We start from the raw sequence: 21,183 nt of genomic DNA, 5'->3' as shown, positions 1-21,183 counted from the left end.
GGGAAGTCGACTGCAATCACGAAACGATGGCGTGATAGGCAGCGATCTACCACACTAATCCTACTCGAGTATCTCTCTTATCGCCGCAACTTCGGGGCCGGGCCAGGCCAGGTACCGCGGCCCCATGACGCGCAACATTGAAACATGTGCAACACCAAAAACACCAAACACTTGGGCTGACTCTTAGAACTTCATCTCCTTTTTTCGGCCGAATCAAAGCAGCAATGGCATCTTCGGACGACCTGAGCAAGCTCGCGACACCGCCCATGTGCACGGCAGACTTTTGTCTCATCCCGCTTGGCACCCCCACGGCGTCGGTGTCCAAGGAAGTGGCAGAAGTGCAACGACTCCTGAAGAAGAGCGGACTGGAATACTCAATGCACTCTGCTGGCACAACTCTTGGTAAGATTTTTCGACGCATCACACATTCTTCTCGGCCGGGAAGCAGTGTGCGTGTGTGTGTCCATGTGGTATTATCTGCGGGGTATCATGGCATGGGATGGAGGGGTAATAAGAGGCGAGGCTTGGAGCGCATGCTAATTTTTTCTCCTTACAGAGGGCTCATGGGACGATGTGATGCGGGTTATAGGGCAGTGCCACGCCATGCTCCACCAGAATGGAATTGTGAGGATTCAGAGCGACATCAGGGTGGGGAGCAGGACGGACAAGAAGCAAGGGTTCAAGGACAAGGTTGCGGCCGTCGAGCAGCTCTTGAAGGAGGATGAGGGCGCGTGACGCGTGGTCGAGGATGACTTGTCAGGGCGGCGGATGGGATGCATGAAGAAGGAATTTGACGTTGCCAGTCCGGCGTGAACACGCAGACGGCACATGTGGTTGCCCAAGCCACAGGGTGTGGGTGAAACAAGACTCCTTTTTGCGCCATTGGCTGTTTGGTGTCGTGGGCCAGTAGGCGGATGCTGGGGTAGGATGACATGGCTGGGATCGGCTAGCATTACGTGGAGAGAGTAGGACGGCCGTCCTGCCGCAGATTACCTTGCATGTGTAAATGGATATTCATAGCCTGAGAGTGTGTGTAGCTGTGCTGGCAAGCGACTGGGGGCCAGGGCTGGCGAAACGGTCGGTCGAGGCTGCGGCCTATGGCTCCATCGCAAAAGACAACCCCGCATGGTGGTGCTCCAGAATCTTCACCGCCAGTCGACGTGGAAGCACAGTAGCGCAGCGTAGGCTGTGAAGGATGGTGGCAGTGATAGGCCAGGCCCTGGGGAGACGCACGGCCGAGGGGAGGTGGAAAAAAGTTGGCGGGTGCCGAGCAGCATCATCCTTGACGTCGGTACCTCAATCCCGGAAAATCCCCTCGACTCCCGCAAATATCCTCGCGCCTCGCACACTCCCATCACTCCACCCACCACCTCCAGCCATATCTGCACCCGCCCTCCCACTGCGCCCTCCCGCCCCATACCATCCTCTACATACTCTCCGTCAACACACCCTCTCCGTCCCACGCCTCCCGCTCCGTCTCCCCCGTCAGTGTCTCGTGTGATCGCATGGCAAATGCACGCGACCGCACCATCACCTGCCAATCTCTAGCTCCCGCCCGGTAAAGTCGACGCTCAACCCTCGCCGCACCGGGCGATCCCAATTAATCGCCATGGCTTTCAACTTCAACTGGTCCCCGCTCATCGCAGACACGTCGCGCGCCCGCGACATGCTCACCACCGCCCTGAACAAGTCGCCCAAGCCGCCCATCATCGTCGACGACATCATCGTCACCGAGCTGAACCTGGGCACCACCCCGCCCGAGCTGGAGATACTGGAGATTGGCGACCTGGCAGAGGACAGGTTCAGGGGCATTTTCAAAATGTCGTACGCCGGCGATGCCTTCCTGACCCTCAAGACAAAGGTCCAGGCAAACCCGCTTAAGACGTACTTATCCACAAAACCAGACTTTGCCTCGCCCCAGCCCTTGGCCGCCGCCTCGGGCCTGACGATACCTCTCCAAATCACCCTCTCCGAAATACGCCTGTCTGGCTTCGTCATCCTCGTCTTCTCCAAGCAAAAAGGCCTGACGCTCGTCTTCCGCAACGACCCTCTCGATTCGCTCAAGGTCTCTTCAACCTTTGACTCCATCCCCTTTGTGCGCGACTACCTCCAAAAGGAGATTGAGGGCCAATTGCGTGTGCTGTTCATGGAGGACTTGCCGGCTATCATCCATAGGTTATCCCACCGAATGCTCTCACCAGAGTACCGCGAAATCGACATGGAAGAACGCTTGGAGGGGGCCAAGGACACAACCGCTGCCATCGACCCTCTTGCATCCCCGCCTCAAGATGCTGTTGATGCCTTTGGCAATCCCCTAGACGAGGCCCAAATATCTGCCTTGTCCCTAGACTCGGGCGAGATACATGCCTCGTTTTCGCAGAAGAATATCCTCCGCCTCGCCGCACTCTCCGAATCCCAACGAACCTTGTCGCTCTTCACACCCGGCATACGCGATGCTGTGTTCCGTGCCTGGGCGGGCCATCCCGACCGGCCCGAGTCTGGCGTCGCCACCCCTGCACTCACACAAGGCAGTTTGTCAAGGATACAGTCAACGTTTGGTAGCCTAAAGTCTGGCGCATCCTCGGTTGCTTCTGATAGCACGGGCAACGAGACCCTGAGCTCACGGCCGACTATGGTTTCATCCTTTTCCTCGTCGGCCGGACTCAGTCTCGGCTCCGCTCGCTCGCGCGCTGGGGGCATGCGCAAACGCAAGAAGCGCGTCGTCGATCTACGGAAAAAGGACACCCCAGACTCTGGTGTATCTACAGGAGAAAACACGCCACTGCCGAGCGCATATGCATCCGAAACATCAAGCGTTATACCAGAAGAGAGGGAGGCAGAAGACGAGCTGGCTACCCCGCCAATGAGTCCCACACAGCCAGGGGTACGCTTCGAGGGCAGGCGTGGAAGCCTCGATGTTGGTACCCCTAAACGTATACCTGAGTCCAAGCCGGTACTCGAAGAGCCACCTGCTTTTGGTTCTCTCGCCCCTGCACCTGAATTCTCAAAAGCACCTAGATCTGCAAAGTCGAAGCAGGTAGCACCTCAGCACTCGCTACCATTTGTACATCTTGAAGACCCATTCATATCCCGCGGATCTCGACGCCCGCCCATTTCCCACAACAAGTTACGACAGGCCCAGCAATCCACCTCTCCACTCCTACGCTCCCTGTCTTTCGACAAAGTCTCGTCCCTCTCAGCTCTATGCTCACCCCCTCGCGCCCTCTCTCCACCTAATACCAACATGGCATGCAGCTCCGGCGGCATCCTCGAGCAAGCCTGGATGCACAAGATGGCACAGGAAATTGCGAGAAAAGTGCAGGAAGAAAAGGACCGGTCTTCACGGCAACGGCCCTCGAACCACACACGCACAAAGACCGCCCCTGCGGGACGAAGCTTTTGGCAGAACGACGATGAGATTGAGGCACCACCTGCTTATGTGGCGTAATATGGACCCCTCTCTCTCTCTCAAAACAGCGAAAAAGTGGCCTTGTGATGAAGTTATGAGCGATGATATTTTGTCATGACCAGCGCTTTTTTCTTGTTTGTCTTTTTTTGTTCTCTCCTCAACCTTTTGGTCTAACCTTATTTTTGGTTTCTTGCTCTGTAATTTTGTTCCATGGGGTTTTTGAACCCTTTTGTTTCGTTTGTCTGATCAGCATTTGTGTCTTAGCATCGGCGTTTGTCACGGGTAAGGATTGTAAGGGGGCAAGGTAGAGTAAAAAACGGGAGATGCGGGGGATCAAAAGTATTGTTTGGTTTCAAAGTTTGGAAGAGAAGAAGGTCAGACACTTATTGCATAGCGCTAAACGGTGGTTGTTAGCATTTCTTCTTTGTTGTTGTTTGAGGCGCCAGGACTACGGAAATCTGATCTGGGGCAAGTGATCAGCGGGCATTGCAAGGCGAGGGGGAACGGAACACTCACCACACATCCTTTTTTCTTCTGTCATTACTAATCCATTTTAACATTCTTCGTCTCGCAATTGAAACACGACGGGTCTTTTCCTCGTCTGGCTGGTTCTTGCGAAGTTTACACATAAAAAGAGATGGGGAATCTATCCGTACATACACATGTATTGTGGTGAAGGAAAAATCACAATAAGAATATCATTCACGTACACCACTCAAAGATATACAAGTCAAACTGTGAAGATACAGCACTCAAAGATATACACAACTCAAACTGTGATGAAAACGATATGCAAGTAGAATTTTGCTATGAAGAACAAAAAAAAGAAGAATATGCAACCCCCAAACACCCCATTCATGCATTCATAACTTCGTGATCCCCTCCATCCAATCTTTCCCATGAAAAAGAAAAAGAAAAGAGGGAGGAGAAGGAGAGGAAAAAAAATCCCAAGGACACACACACACACACACACAAAACAAAACCATGCGACCACTTTCACCCCGCAACATCACCAACCCTAACCCACCTCTCCTCAAGCGCCAGGACAACCAATTCCTTCACACTCTCCAGACTGTCTTGTCTGCCCAGGGCAACAGGACACAGTAACTCGCTGACACGTCTGAGTACTTTGTACAACCTCGCTGCTTTCTTTTCAATTTTAGACGCGACATCGTCTGTGTTATCGTCGGGGGAAGGATTGGTGGGCTTGATGAGGAAGTGATTGGTAGGGATGGTGTTGTGGGGTGCAGGGGAGGAAGAAGAAAGGTGGTTCAGGAGTTTGTGGAGGAGGAAGTGAAGCCAGAGGAGGTTTGTTTTTGGGTGGAAGGAACGCCATGGTGATGCTTCTTTGTCGTTTCCGACTTTGCCTTGTTCGGTTTCTTGGTCGAATCGGATGTGTGTGTTTTGACGGGGAGCAGAGTCATCGCTTTCTTCGCGGTGTAGTAGTTCGTCCGCGGCGGATTGAACGGGGGGTTGGAATGCCATTGGGTTTCCAAAAACGGTTGCGCCACGCATGTAGCGGTAGATTTCGTATTGATATTCTTCGCTTGCGTCACCGTCGAAGATGGCGGGGTCCTTGTCGAGATCGAGGTATGCGACTTCAGATTCTGAGTTGTCGTTGTGGCTTGCGGCTGTTGAGCTGGAGATGTGGGATAGACTCGATAATCTGCGTGATGATGCGGGAGATGCTGGTGCAGCGACAACGTCTGCGCGCGAAAGCGTGTAATCAATTACTGTAGTATCGAGTCCTGTGAACCGCAATTTGCGACGCAGAGGATCTTTGATGCTGGGCTGCGATACGTCGCCTCCTGTCCGACTGGACCGCACGCAGATGTTGCCCAGATGCAGGTCGCGATGCTCAAAGCGACATGCTTCCTCTGCTTTTCCGAGGCTAATGGCTACACCCCAGAAAACATCCCATACCTCCCAGATGGAGGCTAAATGACCTGCCTCCATCATCTTTTCGCAGTCGGTACCTGCATCTTCCATTTCCACCACGGCCCAGAGTTGGTTTTCGTCGTAGCTGGATTTCTTACTGGGGTCCGGGAATTCGCTCTTCTTGCCCCGCGGGCGCGATTTATTCCACTCTTTCCACGCATCGTTAAAGGACGCCGAGGGCCGGCCTTGCACAACAGTCAGATCGCGGAAGACTGTAAAACCGGGAATGTGAGTGAGATTTTGGAGGAGCTTGACTTCTGACAAAACATCGTCGACTAGGGATTTGAACTGGTCATCTTCGTCTCGCTGTGCTGTTTCCTTTTCTATCTGCGCTTCAAGGTCTCGTACAGCGCGGCCGTGTAGTTGGCATGGGAGAGGAACAGTGGGCGGTGTCTTGAGCGCCACCACCTTCAGAACAGATTCTTCTTTGACACCATTGGCTGATGATGTCGATGATAGGCGATACACTTCTGAGAAGGAGGCTTCTGCAATTTTGCAAACTTCAAAGTGAGGCTCCAGCTCGTCTGCCCAGTCCTGAAATGCGGCAATCTTCTTCCTGTCGCTGAGAGCTAGTAATGGGGAAGCATAAATGGAATAGAGGTCGTCAGGTTCAGGTGTCGGTTCTGGAGTAGGCAGTTGAGGGACCGGGGTTGGTATAGCACGCTTCTTCTCCTTCTTCAGTCTTGGTGCGGCTGCTACCGGACAGTTTGTTGGATCCGAGGCATTGATATTTCGGTCGCTAAGCACTTTTCTTGGCTTCCGGGGCTTCTGCAGCATCGTCTGGTTTTCCTCATCTTCCGCAGCATTGATCGCTGGTGTCTTCACACTCTGTTCCAGTACATCCTCTAGCGGGGCAATGTTCTCCTTGGTAACATCGACATCCTGGCTGGCCTTGGCTTCTTTCTGTGGTTTCGTTCTCTTCTTTGTCGTAGTTCTCTCCTCGTTTGCACTTTGCTTCTTGTCGATCTGCAAATCCTCAAACGCCCTCTCCAGTACCGAAGCCTCATTTGGTGCCTGGAATGTGCTTTCCTCTGCTTCCGCCGCTGCCAGCAACTGCTCCCGCCAATCACTTGTTGTGCTACTGTCTGCATTTTGGCTTTTCACTTTTCTGGGTGCGACTTCCTTCTCGGCCGACAACAACTTCGTGAACGCATTACGTTCGCCATTTCTTTTCTTTCCGTATACAACTTTTGGTGGCATTTTGAGCGAATGAACAAGGGGTGTCGAGAGTGGTGGGTGGGGTGAGGCTCTGGTTTGACGTGTGCAAGGGTACTGTTGAACGGAAAGTCTAAGCGAGCTAGTTGGCCAGACAACGATGGACCCCTGTCACACTGCAACCCTACCCTATCCCAAGAACACTGTCTCCACTCCACATGTGGGTTGACACCTGATTTCGTTCTTAAAACTTCACACAATACACTCGTCAGGCATGGGGAATCCAAGAATTAACATTAAGAGCGAGCGGGTACCACGTACCCCTCGGCATCTTTCAACGCTATAGCAAACAAACACTCATCGCAAATTGAGCGTTCAAATCGTGTACGTGTACAACAGAGAGCAGTCTTCCCTTCCCCAGACCGAAGAATCAGATTACATGAAGATAGGTGTGCAGAAGAAGCTTGCCCAAAAGACCGGCAGACGGGCAGGTGCACGTATGATGAGATGGAAATGCTGACACAAGGAAATAGAGCTAGTCGTTCTCGTACAATGCAAGGAAAAATGGTCAAGACAATTTACAGCCAGGCGAATATGGTAATTGGTAAGGGTGTGTGTGGTAGGTTGGAGGTGGTTGTAGTTGTGATGTTAGGAAATGTCGAGTCGCAGAGAGGGCGAGGTAGAGGCTTTGATGCTTAGTATCACGGGAGTTGATAGTAGGGCTTAGTTGTCTCCACTGTCGACTTCAGCTGGCTGTGGTTCAGCCTCTTCTCTTAGCACAGGTTGCGGCACTACTCCCAAACTCTTGCGCTTGTTTTTCCTCTCCATCTCAGCGTCCTTCTTGACGCCATTGGTTTCTGATGTCGCCGTAGTTGGGCTAGCGTTAGCCTTTTTGTTTGGAGCAACGCTTGTAAAACTGCCGGAAAGCTTTGAAGTGGTATCGTTGTTCTCAGATTTGTCGGCAAAATCTTTCCACTTGCGCCAACCGTCAAAGTCGATTAGAGCTTGCATGCAGCCCCATTCCTTTACTTTTCGTTCAAGCCAGACAAAGTTCACAGGCTAAAGGAGATGTTAGTAAGACTCTATGTTAGGAGAGGTGGGTCAGCATACCTTTGTCAAGAAATCATTGCAGCCAGCAGCCAAAGCCTCGTGCCTGTCACTTTGCAGCGAACTGGCCGTGAGTGCGACAATAATGACTGGGCTCTTGAACATTCCCTTGTCACCTAGCTTGTCATCCTCTCTTAGCTCGTCTTGGCCTTTGCCGTCGTTGCCAAGCCGAGTGTTGGGTGCTTCGCTGCTGTCACTGCTGAAGACACCAATGCCGTTGACACGCTCCAGCCGCCTAATCTCTTTTGTTGCTTCGAGACCATTCATGACGGGCAGTTGGATGTCCATCAGCACCAAGTGGAATCCACCGGCTTTCCATTTGGTGACTGCCTCTTTTCCGTTCATTGCGCGTTGCCAACGAACCTTTAATCTTTGCATGAAAGCGCCCAGGACACGCAAGTTGATGATGTTGTCTTCGACAATCAAGACGTTGATAGGGGGCACTGATCCGTCCAACAGCCCAGCAGGCAGGGCTGGCGGCTCTACTGGGACCTTTCTCCGCTTCTTCTTGGTATTGAGTTGCGGTGATGAGATGCGCGGGGTGGGTGGAGTCGATGTCTGAAGCGTTTGCTGGTGAGGCGTTGGATCGGCGGGGACGGGGGGTGTGGGTATTGGGTTATTCGAGGCCGCCGAGTTCTTCGCTTCGGACGCTGACGAGTCATGTCGTGGACGGTTTGCAGGGCGGATAGAGGTGGCAGAAGAGGGAATACCACCGCCTAGGGTGGTGGGAGAGGCGGTGTGTGTTCTGTTGTACTTGGGACGGTGTGGATGCATGGGCCCGCGTCGTGTGCCGCCGGGAGATGGCAGGTTAGGTAGCTGTCCGGTGTTTAGGACTGATATGGAGTGGAGGTAGGGCACGGGAATACGGTTGTCGTGAGGGTGCTGCAAGCTAGCGCTCATGTTGGCTGGCGAGGGGGTGATGGCTGACATGGGGGGGAAGTACTCGGTCTGTTGGTGGACGCCGTCTTCATGGTGGTAGTAAGGAGGCACGCGGGGCGATGGCTTGGGGGTGCGTCGCGAGGGCACGTCGATGATAAGGGCCTCGTGGACCGTCTGGCCACCGGGGAAGTAGGTGTCGATGGTGCGGCACATGTCCTCCTCGGGGCCGAGAGTGCGTTCACCTGTGCGCTGGCTGTTGCGGGGCACAATTCGCAGAGTGACGTCTGGCGCGTCGAAGCTCCTGCCCAGCGAGTTTGCATACTTTTTTAGGATCATGTCGCGTACGTCGTCGACCAGGTCGTCCTCTCTGATCTGGACGAGTGTGGCCGAGGCATTGGGCCGCTTGACCCAGATCTTGCGGTGCATCGTGCCGGCGGTGCGGGCTGTAGATGGCGGCGCGCCAGCGTGGTTGATGGATGTAGGCGGGCCTGAGGGCGTGACGGCCTGGGAGGAGTCAGGGCCGAGCAGGTTGGTGATTAGATGAGCATCGGCGGCAGAGGCGGTGGTGATGGTGGAGTGGTGGCGTTGGAGGGTGGGCGATGAGGGGAGCGAGGTGGTTGTGGCCGTGGTTGTGGCTGTCGTCGTGGTGGTTGCGGGGACAGACGAGGGAGTTGAAGAAAGCGAGTCGGGCAGGGCAGGGCGGTCGAGCTCGGCAGGCGGCGCTCCGGGGTGAACGGGCGTAGGAGCCTCGAGCGTGACCTGGGGACAGACAATGGGCACTTCGGCGGAGGGCTTGCGGGCGTCGTGGGAGCTGCTGGGCGCAGTGCTGGCCTGGGTGCAGCTCGACCGCCCGTCTCTCGACGTATTGATGCTGCCGGTGCTTGCTTCTGCGTCGGCCTGACTCTCGGTCGCCGCTCTGCCCACCACCATCGTCTCCTCGTCCTCGTCCTCGTCAACATGCGCCCCCGACCGCAACGCCTTAGAGGCCGCTGGCTCCGCCAACTTTGGCAGCGATACGCTCTTGCGCAGCGGGCTGCTCAGCGGCGGTGGCGGCGCGTAGCCATGCCGGTCGCTGCCCGCCGACGATGCTATCGAGCGTGCTCTCGTCGACGCCTCGCTGTTGCGGCGCGAGAACTTGGACCGCGCCTTTTGCAGCCGTGTCTTGATGTTGCTCATGCCGGCAACGAGCGCGAGTCGGCCAGCATGCAGTCGTGGGAAGCGCTCAGCGGCCGTGGTGCGCGGCGGTGATGGGCAATTTACCAAGATGAATTGCGAGGGCAGAAATCACCCCGTCGTCCTGTCCGCGGCGCTGGCTCTTTGGTGCGCCACAGAGCCAAGGGGCGATGGGGACGAGCTTAGTCTGGGATGCGCCGGATGCCCGCGCTGCATGTGCTCATGGACCGTGGCTGGCGGGGAGCGTGCACAGGAGAACAGTGGGTGTGTGAATGTGTATGTGTGGATGGAAGGAAACGACAAAACCAAAAAGGAGCGGACGGACACAAGCCAGAGGGTTATCAGACGGCGCCAAAACAAAGTGCGTTGTGTTGTGCTTCTGCGAGCCCAGTCAGTTGTATGACATGTCCAATCTCCAGCGCTTGGACCGGGCGGAGGATAGAAGAGCATGGGCGAGGGAGAGCATGCATCTTCATCCATCGACCAACTCCCGCCCTTATGCCATTGTCTCCGCCGCCCACCCGCCGCCTGCATCTGCATTGCATGCGTAACGCGTCATTTGCATATTGCCGCGGGAGTCCAGAGCTAAACCTGCAGCATACGCCCGGTTTCATTCACGATGCCCTATTCCCTGGTCCGTCTCACTTGATAGCAGTGACATGATGGCCCAACGTCACAATCACAGGCCATCCTGGTGGAACCCCATCGCCAGCTCATCCACGCCCAATCTCCCCTCTGTCTTTGCCATGCCCATTCGCTCCCCACAACCTGCGCCTAGTGTCTCCTTAGCCAGCATACCCATCGTCGATTCTCCCTACAGATTGCCACTCACAACCCGTCCGCTAGCTCCAAATAGTATCACGGCCAAAACTTGGAATCTTGCTCAAACCCGGTCGACATGCGCCACAGTGGCTGAAATCAAAATCACAGCTGCCAATTGGCTGGCATGTGCAATCGATGCCGATTGCTCTTAACCTAACACCAGGCCACATGCTCACACCCAGTCTGCAGTCTCCGCCATCTCTTCCTAATGCAGACCTCTCCGATCCCTATCTTACTGGTGGACCGACATGCAGTTCTCTAAGCAATCTGTTTGGTTATAAACATCTCTAGCTCCCATTCGCTCGGCTACATCATCGTATTGCTGCTATTGATGAGAAAAATACCTAGTAGCTCTGGGGCAACAAACAACATCGAGTCCAAGGATACTAACAATCACAGAGGTGCACATGTAGTCAGCACAGCGCCACCAGGCTGGTTGGAGAATGGCTGCCCAGTCGCTTAGCCTCCTTGACAAGCACTAGCGGCTGCAGACACGCCTTGCCAACAACCTCACTCCTCTTGCAACACCAGACCCTTCTCAACCACCAAACACGTGTATCGAGTGCCTACATCTGCAACTTTTGCTACTAATCATACACTTCATTACTCTGTAATTGACAACTCAATGACATGGCCAACAAAGTAGTTGGTGTCTTTCAATTCTCAGCTTTCATGTCTAATGTTCCTCCATCCTTACGGTCGGGCCCCCTTACGATTAAGGTTCGGCCCGAACACACTAGCCAGTTTCACAAGGACCAGCAGCTGAGGCTGAGCCTAGTTTCAATTCAGATTGGGTTGTTGACTCGGAGGGTATGCTTACTTTTACACCAATTTATTCAAGGGGAATCACATTCGAGATGTCGGTGTTCAATTGTAAGAAGGCGTCTCTCAGCCTTGTCCCACACTACATCCTGTATGGATTCAACAACCTATTGCCACGTCAATGACAATGGTTTTCTGTTCCGATGGGAGTTCTACATTCGCACTCCTCATGAGTGATTTTGATTGATAAGTTCAAGATAATACTAACACATTTCACTACTTCCGGTGGAATGTGAGATATCTATGGGCTACCATACAGGCGAGAAAGTTCTGATATCTTCGTCATTCCCATCATGCGATATCATCCGACGAACCCTGAAGATCACGAGTGCATGCATTGCCCCCTTGCAACACTTGTAGCTGCACTTACAATGTAGAGCTGTTGATATACGGTGAACATTCAACGCTCGATCCCTGGATTGAATGTCATTGTCATCACTTGCATTTGATATCCATGCTAGCTACAGGACAGCCTGTCACATCGAGTGCAATAGATTACAGTACATCGCTCACACTTTCTGCCTAGGATGTGTCCATCTAGCAATTCGTAGAGGACAACACTACAACGTCTCATCTTTGATCTCGAGACTTCACTAGCACAGCCTGGACCTGGTAAAAAAAATAGAGGACACTCACAAGCCCTAAATGACTTTTACCTGTGCGCAACAGCACCGCATCAGGGAATATGCAGTCACCTTCTGTCAGCTGTAAAAGCAAGTGGGACATGCCGAGTGATAGAGGTAACATTTAATGTACGTAAGAATCGTATCCAATGGTGCTGATCGAAAACACCTGGTTGGAATTGAGCAACACCTACAGTAATTAGTCACTACGGATTGCGGGCAAACGCCAATCAGCTACTGCCGCTTGGCAGCGACACCTGTCGGCCACTGCTATGCAAGTCCCCTCTTCCTTTGTAGTGACTACTCTACGCACTTATGCACTTCCCATGACACCCCTTACAGACATGCACCTGCAGATATTTGTAACAGCCGCTTGATTAGTGGAGCTGCTTCGATATGATTATACTGTTTAGAATATGCTGTGAAGAGGGGAGCTAAGCAGTAGACTAGCCCTATATCTCTGGTTTCGTCATTATGTATGCCATAGGGGAGTTTTTGCATCAGAGACATTGGCTATACTAGTCAATCAACCAGTCGGTGGCTGTCACTCGTGGGTAACACTAATTGGGTAGCCACTAATAAGTGTTGTTGGGCGGGACAGTCGCGAAGTGACACTACTGTAGAAGGTGCAATAGTCAGTATAAGCAGAAGTCACTGTCTGGGCCGCAGTGGCTTCCAGGCTCAGACTAGCGCATATAAACAAGAGCCAGGCTGTCCAGATGCCACTCCACCTTCATCCTCATCACACCATCGCTGCATGCACGGAACAACTAGTTCATCCACCTTCGCATCTTCCCCTCTCGCGATACCACCACCGTACCCTGAACCTCTAGCCATCATTGTTGCTCATGCATGGAAATTCAAAATGCTATTCAAGTATCTTACGGAGGGGAAGATAAATTTACGAATGGCGAGCAGACACATCATGGGTTCGGGCTTGGTAAGGATTTGCAAGGAACACAGTGAGTGATGACAACACTGTATCTGACTGTCCAATGCAGAGATACCTACCTATCAGACTTCCTAGTCGACAGGAAATCCGTTTGACGCATCTTCAACGTGGAATTCCATCCTGAGGTTCTCCAGCAAAGTCCTGACGTTATCCGCTTTCTTGTGGTCAATCACCGCTGGACAAAAGACCAAACGAGATTGGTGTGGAAGGCAGTCGCAACAAAATGTCCTTTTTCCAACAACCATCCTTTCACAACAACCACATTCTTCCAACGACTACATTTTTCCAGTCACTACAGCAATCAGCCACTATCACTCGCCGGCGGCGGATATGCGAGGCAATTGTGCCTGACCAAGAGCCAAGGAGGGGATGTATACTCTCTTGGCGACTTGTATGTATCCCAAAGATGCTCTTCGATTACCTTTTTTTACTATGCTGATCAGAATCGTCGCAGGGATTACACTATCATATATCACATCTGTCTCGGTGCTCAACTGCTGCAACTCGTCAAAGTACTTCGCGGGGATATTGTATTCTTGTTCTACTATCCCTTGCCTTCCTTGTCAACAATGGAAATATAGATCTGCTTGTCGCCGACGTGCTCTACGATCTTAGCACTAGCACAACGAGGGCGACGAAGACGGAGACGAAGACGAAGATGATATCTTTGAACTAGCTAGTCACGTACATGGAAGTCGAGGAGCCATTTGAAGACACTTTGGCGGGTATCCTGTACTTAGCCTAGCTGCTTAGCAGCTCCAACAAACCCATCATCATACTACTACTATTCCTGATCCTTTTCTGGTTCCGGCATTTTGCGGTAGCGCACGGTATCATCCAGTTGCTATTTGTACATTGTGCTTTGTCTTCCGCTATACCTTGCTAACCGCAACCCATAGCTAGTCAATTACTATCATAACTCAGAGCTTCACCAACACACATGCCAGAGGGAAGGGTTTTCGAGAGGCACAAGAGAGATCAAGGAACCAACTGACATTGTCCCTGATACGAGGCATCTTACATCTAGTGAAGGTCACAGACCATTTATACCTCTGCACCAAGCTTTACGAGCTCCCAATCAGCCACTACACCATCACCGTGTTACGGTTCCTCCATGAGTTGAGCATGAATCTTGTGGAAAGGACAGTCGGCAGTTGTCGCTCGTTGGCGATACCCATCAGCCATTGTCGACAGGCAGAGACATCATATCCATATCTCTCAGAATCGTTGGGCGGGTAGCCGCTGGAGCACACTGTAGCTAGCTGAGTACTTTGATATAAGGTGTTTTTTTTCTTCCTTTCTAGTTGCTACTACTGCTAAACCTGTATTACATGTAGCTCAGCTAGGTAGTGACTCAATAGAGTACTATAGATCTCAGGGCTCACAGGTATGCATTCCGTGAGTGTGGTTCTTATATCGAGAACGTTGAACCTGTGTATGTCAATCTATTGACTGTCGACAACTGTTACTCGTGCGCAACGGCCATGAGATTGCTGCTGGTCAGTGTCATTGGGTGGAATAACTCCACAGAGAAAGCTACACCAACCAATTACTTTCACTTCGTGGTCGTGCGATGTCCTTCCTACGATAAGTCTCGTGTTCAACAGCCCCATCCCAGGTTGTTCCCGGGACTTAGAACCAGGGGGTACGACTGTTTCATTTTCTTTTAGAGGGATTAGAATTCATCCAGATCCTTTGCATGGAACCCTTGATAATTCCAACTATGGTGGGCGGCTGCGAACACTGTCAAAGATACGACGCAGTATGTATTGTGCTGTAGTATCACGTAGTCAGACTGCGGATATATACTAGAATTTCTTTCTAGAGTGGAGAGACTACCATCTCTACTTGATACAATACAGAAATTAGATTTGAACTCTGTATCTACCAGCTCGACTGTGGGCCACCTCTTCATCTTTTGAACTCGATCTCGTATCGTGCCACAGTATCTCTCTTTCATTCCAAGCCTAGAAGAAAGTTGTTTGACGTGGTTTACCTTCAAGCGGCCGGACTCGACTCCATTCCCTCCTCTTCTCTTCAGTTTTCGCGTAGCGATTGAGAAAGTTCTCGCGACATCGGGGTAGTCGCTCCTTGTACACGGGGTAGTTGTTATGAATTGACCCAACCGTTTCATCCATGATAGGCACCAATATCGGCCAAAATCTCATCCATTAGCTCGATACTTTGTCGCCAACTCGCCTCGAGACGTTACTGCTGCGTCCTATCCTCTGGAGTGAAGGAAACAGGGCACGTTATGGAAGGACCCACGCATTTGGCCCACTCATCCTGAAGGCGAATGAGAAATCCTTGTAGAGCCGCCTCTCCATCTATGAATACTGAGCCTGCCAATCTAGTAATTTTACCAGGCAGAGTGTCTTGGAATCGCAGCGCATGAGCAACCTCCGGACATTGCTCGAGCATGTAGATTTCATAAAGCTTGTAGACAGACTGTGCAGCCCGGAGATTCTTGGCTTTTTTTGTGCCTCCTCGTTCATATCCTCGAAATTATCAGGGAGTGGGATGGGCTTCAATCCTTCTGGTATTGGTCCTTCAAGCTCGATGGGTGAAGGATGGCGTACTTGGAGGAAGATTGGGGAGACATTAACCGCTTGCCAATCAATGATGTTCAGGGTCTTGGTCGGATGCGATCGCAGTGCCAACTGCGGTGGAGACGGTAGAGCAATTTGCGAGGTGAGATAATTTCAAGTTGTCGTACTAGCGTGCGGATGTAGGTGCTATGTATGTATGTAGTAGTAGTTAGCCGGGCCAGGAACGTCACCCGCTGCCACGTGCGGACTGAAATACTGATAGTTTTTGTTGTGGCAAATATGAGTACAGCGTTGTGCGAGATATGCGGAAAGACTGTAATTGCATACCCTGTCCTGCTGGTCGTCTCTGAAACTAACATGTATTATAGAGTTTGCCTGGTACTGAGTCACGCACCGTTCATACATAGTGAACCAACTAATCACGTGCATCCATTTCTCGTACGAACTCTCCATCACATGCATAGTGAAACATACAAGCGATTTTCAACACCTATCTACCAGGTAGTGGGTCTTGATTGAGGCATATTAAGCCCAAACAGTGATTTTCAGACAGTGATGCACAAGTACAGAGCCCTATACCAATACTAGCAAGAGTGAATCATTCAAAAAGCCACGTGATTCCATCCACCAACAACCCAAGACACTGTGTATCAAACCCACGCTTACACGCCTAAAACACATGTTATTGTATTTTCACCCCTCTCATCAATGTACACCCACAACCTCCCCCTCACACAATCTAATCCAGCCCTGTATTTCCTCCCTGCTTCTCAACTTCTCCCCCATCTGCATCAAACCCATTCATCCCATCCATCTCCAACAAAAATTTACTTCCAACCTCACTCAAAACATAATACACATCCTTCAACATCACCATAAATCAAATTCCACATTCACCTCCTACTACACCAACCAATCTCTCATAAAAATGTCTACCCCTTCCTCATCCTCAGCCCCGACCCCCTCCCCCTCCCCCCCACCACCTCGCTGCCCCTCCTGCACCTCCCTCCTAACCACACACGACTCCGCAACCCACGAGATCCGCACCTGCGCCACATGCTTTGTGCGACTCCGGTGCACAGAGTCTCTCTGGGGCCGCATGACGAACGAGGAGATTACATTTTTCCCGCAGGTGCTGGATGATGAGGATTTGAATAGTGATGGTGATGGTGATGGAGAGGTGAAGGAGGAAGATATAGTGATTGAAGACCAGAGGGAGCAGAAGAAAGCGAGAACGGGGACGGGGATATTTTCGTGGGTTGTTGGACGGAGGTGAGAATGAAAAAGGGGGGGAAAGGGTTTTTGTAGAAATAAAAAAAACCAAAAGTTTAATAACCAAAAATAAAAGTTACAAGTACCTTTTTGTGTGAATAGATGTGGATGTTGGTTGTTTCTTTCCAAGTAAAAGGTGTTGACATAGGATCGTCCTTATGCATTCGGACATAGTATCAGAAGAATACTCTTAATTCCATTTAGAACAAAACTTCTACGAATTGTCCCCTGGTAACGTATGTGTGATATTGCCCCCCTTTCATGATTGAGAAAAGATGAGAGAGACATGATAGTAATGATGATGATGGGAGCTCGAAGCTCTCGCATACCCGCTCCACACCTTCCTGAATATGCGCCTGTTTCCTTCCAACGGTTCGATGGATACGAGCTATTTGCTGATAAGCTCGTATATGGAACTTATGAGACGGATCCGGTGGGCTGGGAGGTTGTAGTCTTTGTACCCACTTTCTACTCTTGCGTGACATGCTCTTCTTGTAGATATTCTTGAGCTTGAAAAAGCACACGTTGAGTTGTCTTTCCCCTTTCTCTTCTTGGCATGCTGAGTGTCTTTACAATTCCCTCTTGGCACGCCCTCTTCTGTACATCTGATTTAAAAGTCCTTGAAACTCTCTTCCCACCGGTCACTCAATTCCTTGGTATATGGTTCTCTGTTCTCTGACTCTGGCTCATACTCGTCAAAATTCCGCGTGTCAGCTGGGCCCCGTAGGTGTGGTACTATAGGACCTTGGGTTTCGCGGTTATATATCTTCTGCCAGTCAATGTCTTTAAACCACTCATGGTCCTTGACACGTTGAGCACCACCAGCGACATTTCCCAGACGCTTAGAGGTGTCGACGGTGCAGAGGCCAGAGATAAGATCCCGTGCAGTCGGTGACATTGCAGACGGAAAGCGGACGCGTCCTTCTACAATTCTACAAAAAAAAATTAGCATAAACCTCATATTCTCGTATTTTGAAACATACTGTTCGTAGATCTTCATAGGATTCTGATCCCAGAAGGGCGGTTGCCCAACGAGGAATTCGTACACAAGGATGCCAAATGCCCACCAATCGACTGCTGTGCCATGGCCTGATATTCCGTCAGTGGGGTACCAATAGCATGTGTGGTGCAGATCGTACCTGTATTACGAATGACCTCGGGAGCCAGGTACTCGGGAGTACCACAGAGCGTGTACGTCTCCCCTAGGCGAGCTGTCAGTCTCCACTCCCCACATGCGACCAATGACGTAACTTACTGTTGTCTACCTTTTTCGCAAACCCAAAATCTACCAATTTGAGATGACCCTCTGCGTCTATGAGGATATTCTCTGGTTTTAGATCACGATATGCCACGCCCTCGCGCTCGTGTAGAAACTCCAATATCAGCACAATCTCAGCAGCATAAAACTGCGAAGTGGGCTCGTTGAAGCGCCGTGCTCTTCTCAGATAACTGAAGACTTCGCCGCCAGGGCAGTAGTCGAGCTGGTTTAGTTGTTAGCGATTGCCAACTCTTGTTCGTATATGCGACTACATACTACCATGTAGAGCGAATCGAGTGACTGGAAGCTGGCGACCATGGTGGTTATGAAGGGGTGGCCGGCGACCTTTGCGAGGACATTGCGCTCGTTTCGGACGTGCTCGACTTGTTTGAGACGAATGACTGAGACGAGGCGGTCAGCGGCAGCGCAGTGGTCACTTGTTGCGGGGCGTGCATACCGTCCACCTTGCGTAGAATCTTCAAAGCAAAAACCTTGTTCTCGTCGCCGGGCTTTGCATCCTTGAGTCGCACGAGCCAGACGCGCGCAAAGGTGCCGGTTCCGAGCGTCTTGATGAGCTCAAAGTCTTCCTCTCGCAGCACTTTTGACGAGTGGCCGACGGGCTTCTTCTGAGGGTCAATGTCGATTTCCTCGGGGGTGAGGGTGTGCTTCTGAGCCTCCCACAGCGCCAACTGCTGCTTCTCCTGTTCGCGCGGCTTGTCCATGGCCGAGTCGGTACGGTCGTGCAGGGGACCGGAATGGGGCGGTTCTTTCTTGTCGCGATGGTGGTGCAGCGGGTGGAGCATGTTTTTGAAGGCAGTCGCCATGGCGATGGGGGGAGCTAGCTCTTGGCCGCAGTGGGCGAGGAAGCCAGGAGCGAGGGGATGAGGGAATTAGGGAGCGGAGAGGCGGGTTCCGTTCTTGTGGCAGGGCTCAGTAGCAGAGGCACCACATGGCAGACACGGGCAGTCGGCGACGGGTCAATGGCAGTGTTTGCGTGGATGGTGGGCAAACGGGGCAGGAAGCGTGAATGGAGGGCGGGCCTGGGGTTAGGCAGAGCAGCCAGGCAGGTGGCAGAGCACAATCATGGGCCTTCCTTGGTGGGCGCTGGAGAGAGATGGGGTGGGATAGGATGGGCACGAGGGAGCGGGCGCGGGCGCGACAGGAGGATAGCGGGGGTCCTAGGACGAGGGCATTGCTGCAAAAGATGACGCACCGGGCGTGGGGAACATGCAACACTCGCCGGCCGAACCCTGGTGGGCTCTGCGAATAGCGAATACACGCCCTGCCCTGCCTTGCAAGTAAGCCGGCCCGCTGTGGTCCAGTCGTCTTGACCGCTTGCAGTATCCCTTTGTTCGCCCCAGCCCACGCTACCCGCCGGCCCTGGCCTGGTTGCTGTGCCCAACTACTTGCGGCACTTGCTACATGTGTAATACGCAAATAGAGCATGCTCTGGCAACACCAGCCGCCGTGGGGTAGCAATAGGCGGCATCCGGGTCTCGCTGGCAGCTGATGTCTTGCGGCTTACCGTAAGCCGCCCTGAATCATCCGACATGCATGTGCATGAACCACGGTACGTACGCTGCAAATAACGGCTCGTCGCATTCACACTAAACTCGACAAACTCCGCGCCCGACGCTGCTCTCGGCGTGCTTGCCGGCCTTCAAATTGATACCGCTACTTCACATGCAGGGCTCTACCCGCCCCAACTGCCGCCATGCACAAATGCCTATATATATAACTCTGATCCAAAAGCTCTCCTTCTTGCCCAGGCCGCGTAAATCGCCTTAAAGTGCCCATGTGGCCTGCACCTTCTCTTGACCTGCGCCAGTTCCCCACCCCAAACGCCAATGTGTTGCAGGCTCAATCGAGTATTTCTACACCTTGTAGTCGTACAATACAAATAATCCTTTCCCTGTCCGCTCAGCCGCTTGCCCGCGTGTTGAGAATGAGGGCAACAATCAGTCTAGTCCAGTCAGTACATGAGCAATCGTGCAGTCTGCATAGCGCCGTCCTTGTTGCACGCGCGCGCTGACCATGTTGGCGTGTTCTGGCTTGGGAGACGTACCCGTAAAGACCCAAGACTTCTGCGAAAATGAGAATGAGCACCATGCCGACAAAGATTCGCGATTGGCTCATAAAGGAGCGCACGCCCTGCTGCAGTTAGCCTCTCTCTCTCTTTTCCACTATCTCTTAACAACTGGACATACAGCGTCGCCCACAATTCCGATGGCGTATCCTGCAGCCAGACCCGACAAACCAACTGACAATCCGGCAGCCATGTGCATGAATCCAGCATACAGCGAATACGTGTTGTTGGGCGGGGGCTTGATGTCGCTGGCGATGAGGACGGATATGACGAGTGAGTAGACGGCCAAGATACCCGACATGACAATGGGGATGAGCGACTGGCCAAGTTAGATGGAGCTTTCTATGGGCGGACACAGGGCGGCGCACCTTCATGATCAGGTCTGGCCTGTATGTTCCGATACCAGCAATGCCGATGCCAGCTTTGGCGGTGCCATAGGCAGCTCCGGCGCCTGCTTCGATTAGCTCCTGTGCAGCTTGACTACGCGTCCCGGGGGTGGCATACATCCAAAGATCATCTAGGCGAGGTTGGTACATTAGTCGGCCAGCTGCAACGGGGGCGAGGAGCTACTCACTGCAAACGCGATTCCGCTCTGCATGGCTGTTAGCTATGAAGTCATGACACGGGCGCGGCCGGGGGCACTCACCATGCCAAAGAAAGGCGCGAAGCTCGGGGCGAGCTCGTTGGAAGACATGGTGCCTGTGATGCTCGCGACAGAGGGGGATGGATGGAGGGTTGTGTAGGCGTGGGTCGTGGTGGTGGAGGCGTCGTCGGAGACAGCTGGGATGCGGCCAGGCGGTTGGTGAGGAGGGCTCTGGATGCCAAGCGCATGCCGGTCCAACACCTGCACCACCGCCATTCTCCCCAACGTCGCGAGCTGCGAGGAAAGCCGGCCAGCGCCCCCCTCCCCCCTCAGCCAACGCTACCCCATAGTCGACCTGCAACCCCCATCCTGCCCGCGCCACACTTACCACTCGCCAGCTGCCGCCGTTTTTATCCTCACCACGGGCTCCTCGCACCCGCTGCCTCCCCCTCCCCCCTCGCTGGGCGGCTTGTTCCCTCAACTGCCGGAGCGGTGGCCCTGTTGACCCTTCTCTGCAACACCCCGCCGCCCTGTCCACGCCCACACCCGCCCTCG

At 52.7% G+C, this 21,183-nt stretch overlaps 8 protein-coding genes across 8 annotated transcripts; 4 read left to right on the top strand and 4 right to left on the bottom strand.

Moving 5' to 3' along the window:
- Positions 1–224: 224 nt before the first annotated feature.
- COCCADRAFT_2534 (uncharacterized protein) lies at positions 225–735 on the top strand (the record flags this gene model as incomplete). The annotated part of the gene is made up of 2 exons (XM_007711082.1): positions 225–402; positions 557–735. 2 exons carry the CDS (start codon positions 225–227, stop codon positions 733–735), a joined length of 357 nt encoding a protein of 118 aa, XP_007709272.1.
- Positions 736–1,346: 611 nt separating this feature from the next.
- On the top strand, positions 1,347–1,562 carry COCCADRAFT_88324 (uncharacterized protein; the record flags this gene model as incomplete). Its single annotated transcript, XM_007711132.1, has 1 exon — positions 1,347–1,562. A coding segment is annotated over one exon (216 nt), but the record flags the coding sequence as incomplete, so codon positions are not given.
- A 47-nt stretch (positions 1,563–1,609) lies between these two features.
- COCCADRAFT_88438 (uncharacterized protein) lies at positions 1,610–3,448 on the top strand (the record flags this gene model as incomplete). The annotated part of the gene is made up of 1 exon (XM_007711131.1): positions 1,610–3,448. One exon carries the CDS (start codon positions 1,610–1,612, stop codon positions 3,446–3,448), a length of 1,839 nt encoding a protein of 612 aa, XP_007709321.1.
- A 957-nt stretch (positions 3,449–4,405) lies between these two features.
- COCCADRAFT_88338 (uncharacterized protein) lies at positions 4,406–6,547 on the bottom strand (the record flags this gene model as incomplete). The annotated part of the gene is made up of 1 exon (XM_007711130.1): positions 4,406–6,547. One exon carries the CDS (start codon positions 6,545–6,547, stop codon positions 4,406–4,408), a length of 2,142 nt encoding a protein of 713 aa, XP_007709320.1.
- Positions 6,548–7,225: 678 nt separating this feature from the next.
- COCCADRAFT_34224 (uncharacterized protein) lies at positions 7,226–9,664 on the bottom strand (the record flags this gene model as incomplete). The annotated part of the gene is made up of 2 exons (XM_007711107.1): positions 7,226–7,561; positions 7,613–9,664. The coding sequence occupies 2 exons, from the start codon at positions 9,662–9,664 to the stop codon at positions 7,226–7,228; spliced, it is 2,388 nt and encodes a 795-aa protein (XP_007709297.1).
- Positions 9,665–16,357: 6,693 nt separating this feature from the next.
- COCCADRAFT_88392 (uncharacterized protein) lies at positions 16,358–16,705 on the top strand (the record flags this gene model as incomplete). Its single annotated transcript, XM_007711129.1, has 1 exon — positions 16,358–16,705. The coding sequence occupies one exon, from the start codon at positions 16,358–16,360 to the stop codon at positions 16,703–16,705; it is 348 nt and encodes a 115-aa protein (XP_007709319.1).
- Positions 16,706–17,311: 606 nt separating this feature from the next.
- COCCADRAFT_2530 (uncharacterized protein) lies at positions 17,312–18,783 on the bottom strand (the record flags this gene model as incomplete). Its single annotated transcript, XM_007711081.1, has 6 exons — positions 17,312–17,633; positions 17,685–17,790; positions 17,841–17,903; positions 17,957–18,182; positions 18,236–18,360; positions 18,417–18,783. 6 exons carry the CDS (start codon positions 18,781–18,783, stop codon positions 17,312–17,314), a joined length of 1,209 nt encoding a protein of 402 aa, XP_007709271.1.
- Positions 18,784–19,879: 1,096 nt separating this feature from the next.
- On the bottom strand, positions 19,880–20,739 carry COCCADRAFT_2529 (uncharacterized protein; the record flags this gene model as incomplete). The annotated part of the gene is made up of 7 exons (XM_007711080.1): positions 19,880–19,922; positions 20,025–20,110; positions 20,167–20,364; positions 20,414–20,496; positions 20,550–20,562; positions 20,620–20,637; positions 20,692–20,739. The coding sequence occupies 7 exons, from the start codon at positions 20,737–20,739 to the stop codon at positions 19,880–19,882; spliced, it is 489 nt and encodes a 162-aa protein (XP_007709270.1).
- Between the last annotated feature and the right edge of the window lie 444 nt (positions 20,740–21,183).

The sequence above is a fragment of the Bipolaris zeicola genome, assembly GCF_000523435.1.
Source record: "Bipolaris zeicola 26-R-13 unplaced genomic scaffold scaffold_25, whole genome shotgun sequence".
Classification (NCBI taxonomy): domain Eukaryota; kingdom Fungi; phylum Ascomycota; class Dothideomycetes; order Pleosporales; family Pleosporaceae; genus Bipolaris; species Bipolaris zeicola.
This window is presented reverse-complemented; position numbering and strand designations above follow the sequence as displayed.